Source organism: Sus scrofa, chromosome 13 (genome assembly GCF_000003025.6).
Source record: "Sus scrofa isolate TJ Tabasco breed Duroc chromosome 13, Sscrofa11.1, whole genome shotgun sequence".
In the NCBI taxonomy this organism is placed as follows: Eukaryota; Metazoa; Chordata; class Mammalia; order Artiodactyla; family Suidae; genus Sus; species Sus scrofa.
This window is the reverse complement of record NC_010455.5, coordinates 110,884,662-110,897,676: the sequence shown is the minus strand read 5'-3', so window position 1 is coordinate 110,897,676 and position 13,015 is coordinate 110,884,662. Positions and strand designations below refer to the sequence as shown.

General features: G+C 39.5%; 1 protein-coding gene across 4 annotated transcripts in view; it reads right to left on the bottom strand.

Moving 5' to 3' along the window:
* Positions 1 to 13,015, bottom strand: part of FNDC3B (fibronectin type III domain containing 3B) — a 344,224-nt gene that overhangs the window by 34,011 nt on the left and 297,198 nt on the right. For all 4 annotated transcript variants that reach the window (XM_021069801.1, XM_021069803.1, XM_021069800.1 and 1 more), the window contains one exon: positions 7,777 to 8,057. In XM_021069801.1, the coding sequence (XP_020925460.1) occupies positions 7,777 to 8,057 (281 nt within the window). The remainder of the gene's footprint in view (positions 1 to 7,776; positions 8,058 to 13,015) is intronic.

Sequence of the window (13,015 nt, the reverse complement as noted above, 5' to 3'; positions counted from 1 at the left end):
TTTGATTTCTTTTTATAAATTCTTTTTTCTGCAAAGCTTCCGTAGTGTTTTGATAGGTATTGGGTTCCTTACATTTGTAACTCTAAGGGTCTCTGACCTATCAACTGAGAAGTACTTGGTTGGCATATCAGATTTTAGCCTTAAATACATACAGATACACACACCACCACCGACAGCAAGAATGTTATGGTAGCAATTTAACTCTCCAGCAGTGAAGGCTCTTTGGCAACTCTGCTCATCACTTTGGTGACCTTGGGGAAATTACCTAACACCTTCAACAATTTCCTTCTATAGAAAACGGGGGTAGCAACGTCTTTGCTGCATTTACAAATAGGATTACTTAAGGAATATGGGAAGTACTTTCTATTTTTTAATATTTTATACTTCACCGTACAACCAGAAAAGGATTCAAGGTGGCCAAAAGCACTTCAGTGAAGTTTAAAGTGCTAATTTACAGAGTTAGTATTTTTAGGACTCTTTTAAGATTGTATTCCTCCTGAACAGTTGAGAAAAATGTGCTGGGCAACCATAAGGAGCAGCACTGTGCTGGGCACGAGGTGTGTCCTCAATTCATTGTATTATTGCCACCACTTTGCCTTATAACTTAAGGAATTTGCTGATATCATCTATGTTTTTCCTTCTTCTAAACTATGACAAAGGATCCAGCAATAGCTAAAGCATTACCTTCTTTTTAGACTATCCTCAGAAGGTGAGGTAATAGCTTGGGAACACATGAAAATGTTAACGATAACCAGTGTAACATGCAACACTGAGAATTTGCTCTGTTCAAGGGACTGTGCTGTGGAGTAGGAACTAGTACGGTCGTCCCTCCATACCCATGGGGACTGGCTCCAGGACTCCTGCAAATGCTAAAAGCCACAGATGATCAAGTCCAGTATGTAAAATGGTACAGTTCGGTGGGCCCTCTGGACCTGTGGATATGGAGAGATGACTGTTTGCTCTTGCTTTTAGAGATGAGGAAACTGCAGTTAGCTCAGGTTAAATAATTCAACCTAAATGACACAGTGCCTACTAGGTGCTGAAGTCTAGATCTGATATGGACAATACAATCTCTGATTTCTATCCTGACCCCGAGGAAAGAATTACTTGGTCTATATTATAAGTGAAGGAACTGTGGCCTGGCTAGGTTCAGTCACTTGTGCTATCTTCACAGCAGATAGGAGTTAGATCTGGGTGTGAACCTGGTTTTTCTAGGCTCAAAGTCTTTGTGCCCCATTCTGACACACCATGCCCTCCAGGCAGAGTCTGAACCAACACAGCTTCTAATCCAACCAAAAGGCAGTTTTAATTCAAACCACACTTTCAGTTCAACAACTGCCTTTTGCCAATGAAATAGACATTGAGAACAAATTTATTTTCACATTACTGAAACAACTTTTGGCCTTGAAATGAACTACCTAGATTTTAAAATCTTCACTTCAATTTATTCAAACAAAATGTGTTTCAATAAAAATGCATAGAAAACTTTTTTGTGTGTGTAGCTGATGTACTGTACTACTGTTAATTAGTTTTAATGATAAAGTAGCACTCAAAACTGAAATAGAACTGAGAAACTGATCAAATGAGGCCATGTCTTCTTGCATTCTGGCAAAAATATTAATAACTCTGGGTCTAGGAGTCTGAGAAAACTGAACAAGGACTAAGGTAGTTAATATTTCTTTGGTTTGGGGATGAAAAATGCAGTATGTGAAAATCATTTCGTAATTCCAGTGAGAGCTCACCCAGGACTAATGAACAAAACTAACGCTAACCTGAGGAACATGTCCAAGAATTCACTCAGAAAAAACTGATTTTCAAGTTTTATTAATTAATCTATCCCAAACCCAAACTTGAGAAGTTTTCTCTTTAACCAAAGTAACATATTAATCTTGACATATAGATAGGATCTGCAGTTGTTGTTTTTTAAGCATGCAATGTATATCATTTTTCTAGAATCTTAAGCTCTGCAAAGTAAGTATAAGAGAAATGGAATTTTGTTTTCCAATTTAGGGAAGTGATTTAACTCTGAGAAGCTCTGTCTTGGTCAAACTGATGTGAAAAATCTCTTCAAGTATCCAAGACTCTGCCACATCCATCAATACGCTGATATTAAGAAGCATATTCATTACAAATTTTGATTGCAAATCCACTATTAAAATATTGACTGTCTAATTTTAGATGCCAAATACATCACTGATTCAGAAGATCATAGTCTTCCAATGCACTTATACACACATACTTACTCTCTCCCAAATGACACTACATATGTTAAAAGAAGAATGACTTTGAAAACAAACCTTCTTCAACTGACTTCGTAATCACAATTGGCCATCAAGTGCTCAGGGTGTGGGGTGAGGGGCCAGTGCCCCCTTCTGCCATGACGAGTTGGGGTAGGAGAGGCCTAAGAAGCAGAAGATGGGCTTTTTATCCCACCCTGCCAACCAACCATCTATAATCACCTAATTACAAAGAGAAAAATACAAAAGGGTAGAATAATCTTCAGATGCCTTCTGAGGAAACATTAAATAGTAGCTTAAATATAGAAAATGTCTTTCAGGGAAAAGATGGGTTTGGAGTGAAGTTATTCAGAGGGGACTCCCTGGAAGGGTGACCTTAGCCAGCTGAGATCCATCCCTCCCTTCAACTGAGCTACTTCTTACAGCTTCTAGGGTCCAAGGGCCACATTCCACTTCCAGGTACTAAGACTTGCCCTGCTTGACAGGAAAGCAACCTTAAATGTCTCCTATGGCTTAGAGGAGAGTGCCAGATTCCCATATACATCTCTACCTATCATCTCGTCATAACCCACCTGCCAGGTTATTTCTTCCCTGCCCAACATTAGCAACAGATAATTTATTAAGTGCTTAGCATGTGTCAGGTCCCACACAAGGTGCCTAAAGCCTAAAACACACAACAACCCTAACATGTAGTTAAATTATCCTTATTTTACAGATCTAAGAAAGGAGGTGCCTAAGTAGCTTGCCAGAGGTCACACTAGTAAGTGAGGGACCCAGGATTGACATTAAGGTTGCCTGACTCCAGTCCACTAATTCTGAACTACTCAGAACTTGTTTCCTTATAAAGCCCACCTCATCTTGTTAGAATGAAATGATTTATGATTCACTTCTTGGCAGGCTAACGCAGTGCTTAGGACTCAACAAATGTTATTTTCACTCCCATTTTACCTATCAAAAAGGGCGTACATGAGCATAGCAAACAAACTTACCTTACATTTTAGTTGTTTGCCAGCTTAGTATGAGTCAGGACATATAATGAGATGCCAAAAGAGCATCAGGCAACCTTACTAACTGCTTAGTATGGAGAATGAGGAGGGTGACAGTCTTGCTCTGCTCTGAGCCACCCAGGCAGACCATTCCTGGAGGTCAGGGCACTACTCATTGAAGAGGCCGTCAAGAAACAGAGATCACCTGGAGTTCCCTTTGTGGCTCAGTGGTTAATGAACCTGACTAGGATCCAAGAGGATGCGGGTTTGATCCCTGATCTTACTCAGTGGGTTAAAGATCCAGTGTTGCCGTGAGCTTTGGTGTAGGTTGCAGATGAGGCTCTGATCCTGCATTGGTGTTGCTGTGGTGTAGGCCAGCAGCTGTAGCTCCAATTAGACCTCTAGCCTGGGAACCTCCATATGGCACGGGTGCAGCCCTAAAAAGACAAATAAATAAATAAAATGAAGATGACTAAGTAGGAAATAGTGGACAAGATAATGATGTCTAGGCCCAAGGAGAGAGGCTCAGATGTCTGTAGGTTGCAAAACCTCTTCAGATGATTCATATTACATTAACATTCAAGAGTCACTGCTCTAGGGTAGAGTTTTCAAACTTTTAACAGGCATCCAAATCTCTAGCAGGCTAATTAAAGCAGAGTGCTTGGCCCCACCCCTAGAATTTCTGATTCAGTTGGTCTCCAGTAGGGCCTGATAGACCACATTTTAACACGTTTCTAGGTGATGCTGATGCTGCTGGTCCAGGAACACTTTGAACATCACTGTTCTAGTAGAAGGCCCAGGATCAACTGAGTAGATTTTAGCTGCAGAGAGGCTTTAACAAAATAAAAGGGAAAAATAAAAGGGAAACTCTATAAAAGAGTTATCAGTGAATGGAATGACTGCCTGGTGAGTAGAAGCTGAAAACACTGCTCCATCACAGGTGATGCTCACACCAGTGTGCTGGGAGGGGTGATACCAGGTGATCTTGTCTCAGCTCACAAAGCCTATGGCTCTATGCGGCTGGAAGCAGGCAAAGGAAAACTATGTCTCTGTTTTCAGCAACCTTTTTTTTTTCCCCCCAAACCAAAATGCAAACTCAATTTCATATGCAGTTCTAAGCTTAAAAGTAATTCCTTTAAAAATAGCATTGTAGGGAGTTCCCTTCACGGTTTAGCGGTTAACAAACCCAACTAGGATCCATGAGGGTGTGGGTTCCATCCCTGGTCTTGCTCAATGGATTAAGGGTCCAGTGTTGCCATGAGCTGTGGTGTAGGTTGCAGATGTGGCTCGGATCTGGTGTTGCTGTGGCTGTGGTGTAGGCCAGCAGCTGTAGCTCCGATTCGACCCCTAGCCTGGAAACCTACATATGCCATGGGTGTGGCCCTAAAATAGCAAATATATATATATATATATGTGTATGTATGTATAACAAAAAATAGCATTGCAATGCCAACCAAAATCTATACAGGGTGTCAATAAGTCAGTGGACAGTTTAGAAAGCACCAAGTGGAGAAGGAATGGAGCCATTTTTGTGTCAATAGGTTTGCTGGAGAGTGCAAATTTCTGCCCTGGCAAAACAGAGAATAAACTCAGAGCGAGAACAATGTGGAACTGCTGAAGGTTTAAAAAAAAAAAAAAAAAAAAAGTCAAACAAAAGAAACAAGTCCTTTCTTTTTTATCCAAGCCCTATAGCCTGTTTAAAATCTTTCTTTCCACATTTTTATCTAGAACATCATGATTTGTACACTTATATTTTAACCAATTTATAGGACAAAAAAAAGTGAGGTAAAAGTTGATTGGACCAAAATTACATCAGTAGTTCCCTGAAATACTCATATTTCACTATAATTACTGCCATTGTGTTTTTGAAACATAAAAGAACAAGACTATGGGTTGACCAAAGTTCTACTACAAAGTATCCAATTAGGTACTATAGAAAGGAAATTACTTAAGTTGGACAAAAGATGATCTTAAATATTAATATTAATTTTAACATCTTAAATATGATACATCCAATTTATTGATTGGCCAGCAAATACTTCGACTTTTTTTTTTTTTTTTTGCCAGGGACACTCAAACACGATTTAGGGCCAAAGGTTTGGCTTTTCTAAAGCTGTTCATTTTTCATGCAATCTGTCTAAAATGCTGTCTTCCAAGGTACCCTATAAGGTTAAGAGCTGACATCTTCCCAATGTGACTTTCCATATTTAGCTTAACATATTGCCTTGTATATTAAAACTGAATTAAGTTATTTATGCTACATCCATTAAGTACTTTTAAAAACAGATTCCCGAGGTTTCACTATCCAAATCAAAACTCATTTTTTCATAGTCTCTACATTACTAAACCATTTCATCTTCTCCATAACAGAATTATCCTCTGAGGGACTTTTTAACATGTCTTTAACCAACCACTTACGTGGAAGATATTCTTAGTAATTTCCACTGCAACAGACATTTCATCAATAAGCAAAGATTCCGTCTATCAGTTCCTTCATTTGAGCCTTTGAGCTCCAGATTTCTTTCTTGATATCATTTGACGATATACTAATAAACATCAGATTCTCCAATCTCAGCCTTCTATAAATCTTAAGGTTTTGTAATCATTTAAGCCACCTTAAAGGTATGCACAATGTCAGGAAGCAGCAAAATTCTCGGGCTAACACCTTGCCCTAAAAAACCTTTTATGATTTTTGATCTAAACATTCCAAAGACTGACCTGAGGATGTGAGTCCACTCTGGCATAGACATGGGTGTCGACCAAGTGGACTTAAGACCTTTCAGTGAGCCCTGAACCAGTGGCTTTTTCATAGGCTTTCTGGCCTGAGTGATCCAAGTCAAGAAATAATCTGGACATGCAGTCTCTCAGAAGAGCTAGGGGATGACACTCACTGGTCATTTTCCCCAGAGATCTACCTCGTGCCAGGTCTCCTTAGAGCATCATCACTGGGGATGAGGTCAAGGTCTGGGTTTAATCACCTGTGGATCTCCTTAGCATCTGATTAGAGTGCTCTGGACACAATAGTCACTTAGCACTTGGTTAGCAAACAAAAAGTAGAGACTGATTTTCTGAGATTGGCTAAAAATGAAAACATGCTCTTGGCCTGCCCCTTCACCTGTGTATGTCATACCTCTATTCAGTTTTTATCTTGAGCCCCACTTCAAACCATCTTGACCATTCTGAACCTTGCATCTTCCTCTCTGAAAAGCCAACAGGACTCTCCAGTGTGATTTTCAGCCTGTGATGTCACAATCACCTGCTATCTTAGGTTGCCTTTTAAGTGTCCTCCAACTCCCTGAGTGCTCGGAGGGTGAGGATGGTGTTTATCACTATTTCATAGATCCACAGTGCATAGTGCTATTCCCAAAAGAAATTTCTTAAAAAAATGCAAGAGTAAACAAAAAACTGTCATTGTTTTGAGAAGCAAAATTAATAATACACTTATATGAATTACTCATAAAGAATTTGGTAAGAGAGAAAGTACAGATAATAAGGCAGGATGGAACTTTTTTGTCTTATAGCTGATGAGCTGATTTCTTTCTGCAGCTCCTGGGGATTAAAAAAGGTAGTCTATCAGACCATAGCATTAGAAAACACTTCAGAAAAAAAATAAGCGAAATGATAAACATTTTTTTAGCAGCAAGTTTATCTGCCTGTCCTTCATTCTCCTCGCCCCACTAAGAAGAACCAGTTTTCTTAGGTGAAGATCTTGATGATAATGAAAATTACAATCTTTGTTTACTGTGCACTTGCTCTGTACTGACAGGCTCTATAGAAGCATTTAATATTTATTAACTCCTTACAACATGCTTTTGAGGTAAGTAATCTTGTTCTCATCTTGTGAAAGAACCTGTGACGCAAAGAATTTAAGGAACCTGCCTAAAGACACAGCTAAGGACTCATACCTGAATCCGTGCTCTTCTTCCCCTCCTTGAGAAGCCATTTAATCTGACAAAGGGAGACACCCTGAGAGGGCACAGTGAATACCCAGATGGCTCCTGCACTCCTCTAATGCTAATCGTAAACTTTTTGTTTTTGTTCCCCAGCCATAGTACCTTGGGGACAGAGCTAAATGACCTGAAATCTTAAGAGGCCATGTTGAGAAAAAGGTGTATGAGAAGAGGCTGGCTCCTAGACAGGAACTCTTGGGGGAGGAAAGAAAGCAGGTGCTAACTGAGTTTTGCTGGGTAGAGTGTGATGTAACTTCTTTTCTCTGGCCTCTTGTGAGAGCCTGAGTAATGGGTGGGCCAAGTACATGGTAGAGACAGAGGGTGTCCACAGAGTGAGGAGTCTAAATACAAAGAAAAGTAGTTTATCAAAAGACCAAGACTGATTTAAAATGGTAGGTGCAATCCCCCCTCAAGGGTTAGGAATTATATCAATTTGTAATAGACCGGTCAAGTCAGAATCAGCGCAAGTTTTTAAGCTATATTTGCAGTTAGTACTCATAAGTATATTAAGAATGAGTAGAATTCACCCGTTTGGGCTTTAGGATCTGCAAGGATCTGCAGCCTGAAGTGGATGCAGCTTTATTTCTGCTTTTCTACACTCACCGGTAGGTGGTTTCTGGAAGGAGATCTTTCATAATGTGGGTGGTGGTGTTGCCCACAGTGACACTAGTGTCTCCAAGATCAATATTGTAAGCAAGGATTTCAGATCCATTATTGCACGGCTCTTCCCAGTTCAGTACAAGGCACACGGAAGGCGAATCAGGATAGGCATTGAGGGTCTCCTCCTCCAGGACACAGAGAGTGGAGACAGGGTCAGGGGCAGATGCTGGTGTCTGGCAAAGGACAAGCTCGCTGTACGGTCCTGCTCCAGCTTGATTAACAGCCTAGAAAACAGAACAGCAAGACAAAGTCCACATTATCCTATTAGCACATTCTAATACTTCCACATTAGGTGCTGTTAAATAAATTTAAAGTAATGTATGATTAAATGTAGGTAGAAATAAATCCTCTACAATGTTCACACAAAAAAGGCCAATCACACAGTTTCTGCTAATAAAAGATAATTTTGCCATCATCACTTCTTTTTTTTAGCCACACCCACGGCATTTATAAATTCCCCGGGCAGGGATCAAACCTGTGCCATGGCAGTGACTGAAGCCTTAACCTGCCGAGCCATCAGGGAATTCCTGTTATGATAAATAATTTTTAAGATAACACTTTATACAGCCCACTTTAGTTTACATATTGTCTTATGCAATCTTCACAATAACCATCTGAGGTAGAGAGTACATGGCAAATATTCTTATCTGCCTTTTGCAGAGGCGGGAACTGTCAGATTAAGTAATTCGGGCCCCAGATTTAGATGCCAAGCTGGGACCAAAATTCAATAATCCTACCTTTGACTCCAGTGCTGCTTGGGAAGAGCTATGGGAATTTCAGAAAAGATATCTACTGTTTTCCATGTGAATGCTAAACTCTCATCTGAAGTCAATCCTCAGCTCTCATCTGACCTTACCTGAACACCACCGCTGACACTCTACCAGGCACTGTTTTCAAATGCTTACTCAGTGTCTGGCCCCATCCTCTTGCTTTCCTTATCTGCCACTGCTTCTCAATAGCCTCTGCTGGTTGCTAGTCATTACCAGTATTTCCCAACACTGGAGAGCACCAGGCCTTGGATCTCCCATACGTCTTTGCTATCTCTGCTTCATGGGACATCTCATCTTATCTCAGAAGTAAATGCCATTTATATCCTACTTCCAAATTCTGCCCTGAATGCCAGGCTAGTGTATTCACCTGCCAATTGAATATCTCTACCTGACTGTCAAACAGGCACCTCAAGCTTAAGCATATTCACATATCCAAAACTCCATCTTATCCCTCCTCACAAAAAAACCCCACTGTGCCTCCTGTGGTTTTCCCATCCTTCAGTTCATTATATCTGAGTCACTGCTGGGCGTCGTCCTTCCTCTCCTCGCCCTGTCCAGGCCATCATTGCATCCTTTACCACCCTAGTCCAACCACTCTCTCTCTCATCTGATTACTGTAATGGCCTCCCACCTGGTATCACTGTCAGCCCTTGCCCCATAGTCTGTAATCGCTGTTTAGGTCCATTCAATGGTCTCCCACTATATACAGAATAAACTTCAAGGTCCTCCCAACTAATTATAGCATCCAACCTGATCTGCTCACCATCGCCACAATCCCCCCAAACCCATGACCACCCTACCTTCATCGTCCAGTACTCTCCCCGTCACTCCCTCTGCTCCAGACACCCTGGTGTCCGTGCTTTTCCACAGGGACACCAAGCTGGCTCTCACCTCGGGGCTTTTGGAACTTGCTGCCCTTTCTGTCCACAAAGCTTTTTCCCCAGACTTCTGCATGGCCCATTCAATCATCCCCTTCAGGCTTCTTTAAAGCATTTCCTTTTTATGGAGACTTCTCTGAACACATTTCAACTTGTAGTCACCACTATCCCAACTCCCATGACCCTCCTCATTTCTTATTTCCCTTTGCCTTTATTTTTATCACAGCATTTATCACTAACATAATATATATTTCATTTGATTACTCCTTTGATTAGAATGCAAGTGCCATAAGGGCAAGGTTGTGTGGTTCAGTGCTGTGGCCCTAGCAATTAGAACAGTACCTGATACAAAGTATATGCTCAATAAATGTTACTAACGTTATTTTCTTTACAAAGACAGCTGCCAACGGCCTCACAAAAATGAACATAGTTTAAAATCTTACTTCATAGTAGAGCTTATGAGGAAAAATATGAAGTGAAAGGAAAGTAAGGAAAGTTGTTCTGAGTTCTTAAATCAAGGTTTAAGACAAAACTTACAATGCCTGTGTATTAATATTAATTGCAAAGAAGCAAGCTAAGAGCATTCATTTGTTCTCAACTCATTTTTGAAACCCTACTTTAATATTTTTTTCATATTTAGTCCTACTTCATGACAACACCAACTCTCTTTTTGGTAAAAAAAAACTTATGCCACTTACAAAACTTATTATTGTAAGAATATATATTTAGAGGTTTTATTTTTGGATACAAATTTATCACAGGGGCAGAAAAATAAGAAAATTTCATAACAATTAAGGCTTTAATTGGCATGTAATAGAAGGATAAGAACATGGATTTCAGAGTTGGAGTTTTGTTCATATCTTAACTCCATTCCTTAATAACTGGTTGATCTTAGGCAAATTAACATCTCTGAGTCTGTATCCTCAGGTGTAAGATGGGGACAGAAACACACAGTTTACAGAATTACTGTAAAGATTAAATTTGTTAACATGTAAAATCCTGGCAGAGTGTCAAGGCCAATAGTCAGCGCTTCACTTCTCTCCTTTGCATTAGGAAAACCAAGAACAAAACAGTGATAGCAATTTTCCTATTTTTTGAAACCAATTTTCCTACACAAAAAACAAATAAGCAAAAAACCACACAACGAAACACTTTATTTGAAATTTTAGACATACAGAAAAGTTGTAAAAATAGTGCAGAGAAATTCCCATATATCTCTCAACTTGCTTCCCCTAATACTAATACCTTATATAATTATAAAACAATGATCAAAACCAGGAAATTGATGTTGGTATAATGGGATTAACTATATATAGGCCTGATTCAGATCTTACCAATTTCTCTAATAATGTTCTTTTTCTATTCCAGGATCCCATCTAGGACCCAACTTCTTTTACTGGCTTTATTCTATGGAAAATGTTTTCTTGATTTATGCCATCTATTACTACCAGTTTTCAAAGGAAACAATTCAAAAAAACCTTACTAAAATTTAAGAATATGCCCATAATATACAACATGCCTCATGTGAACACAATTACTTGGGTATATATAAACTAAAGTATTCCTATGGGGGAGTATAAACATTCAAAAATTCCTGAGCAAAACAAGAAATGTTCTACCCAATTTTTGTAAAACACAGTATAGCTATTACGGTGATTTAATTTTTAAGGCACCAAATATTCAAAAGAATGTTTAGCTTTAACTTGATTTGTAGCAATGTCTAATGAACATAACTCAGATTTGGTCCAATGGCTATCAGGAAATCAATATAGGTTGAGGAGACAGACCCTTTTCCTGGCTTCCAATACTTCTTTTTTTTTTGTGGTCTTTTTGCCTTTTTCTAGGGCTGCTCCCGCAGCATATGGAGGTTCCCAGGCTAGGGGTCTAATTGGAGCTGTAGCCACCGGCCTACGCCACAGCCACAGCAACTTGGGATCCGAGTCACATCTGCAACCTACACTACAGCTCATACCCACTGAGCAAGGCCAGGGATCGAACCCACAACCTCCTGGTTTCTAGTCAGATTTGTTAACCAATGAGCCACGATGGGAACTCCCTCCAATACTTCTTTAGCACAGCAATGGTGGTCTTGAAAGTACTAACCCCTTTATAGGATCTGACTCATTTTTTGACAAATAATTACAGACATTTGAAAATATTTACTACTGATGGCTGTCAAAACAAAAGGCAAGATTACTATGTAGGCTCTATTCCTGCCAATGTATCTTTTAAAATCCAATTTGGGGAAGCTAATGCCAAGTGACAACGTATACCCTGAAAGTAAAAAAAGGAAGAACATTTTAAAGAGAGACCAAAACTCGAAAAGCAGAAAAGAGTCAAGTTCTTTCCTGTGATGGCAGACAGTTTTTATTTATATCCTGTCTTGTTCCAAAAACAGGAGTGTAGCAGATAATTTAACCTTTTCCTAGTGACTCAGCATTGCTATTATAAAGCTCGGATAATGTACTGTGACCCTGACTCACTGATGAAGGGTTAATTACATCCCAGGCCTCTATTCAACAAAGAGAGTGTGTATAACTAAAGAGTTTAGCCAGAAATGTTTATGATAAAACAGGTATCAGAATTTAACAGAAAAGCTTCAGCTGATCTGGAAAATTAACTTATGAAGGGAATATTTTCTCCAAAGAGGCCAGAGACACTAAGTTTAGCTGGACTTGTAAAATCCAATATGATCCATAACTTAAATCAGGTGGAAACCTAAATCTGGCATCCTTGCTTCTTTATCTACTTAAATCTAAATGTGTGTGAATATAGAACCCTTCAAGGTCAAGAACCAAATCTGATGAATCTTGGTATCTTTCCTGTTAATCATCTGAGACATTTTTTTGATTCTGGCACAAAGCAGTGCTCAGGAATATTGTACTGAACAAATAGAAAGAAACAAAGAAATAACCCTGTTTTCTCTTGACAATAAAGCTTTACAAAGGGAAAAAATATATATTTATCCAAGTGAATAAAGTGAAAGTAAACCCATGACTATTGTTCCTCCTAGAGGTTGGGCTAGGAGCCAATTATTCTTCCCCAGTGAAAGCTTACAGATAACCAGCCTTGGCCATGGTCATGGAAGTGGGAAGTGGGTTCTATAATAGAGTGCAGACTGGCCAAACTACTCTAGCATTAGTTTTTGGCTCCATTTAACATCTGGAATGTGAATTTTAAAATGTCTTTTGCCTTTTGTCCAAGTCGCTTTCCCACTGAAATGTGCATCTCAGAAAATTCAGAAAGAAGGCATCTTCCCTAAGGAGCTGTGCCACCTTTGCCTTGGACTGGGTTCTTTACATAGTGAATTAACTAACAAGCCAGATGCAAGGGTGGTGAGAAATACAGTGGAGAAGATTTTGGTTTTCTTCCTACATTTCAGGACCTCTTAGAGGAGCAAAAATTAACTTTAAAATGCCAAAACAATTACATTTATTTTTATTTAATAGGACTCTTTGTTCATATCACCCCTCCTGATGGCCTCCATCATGAGCCTCTGAGTAAGCTTCCCAAAGAATCTTTCATGGAACACCA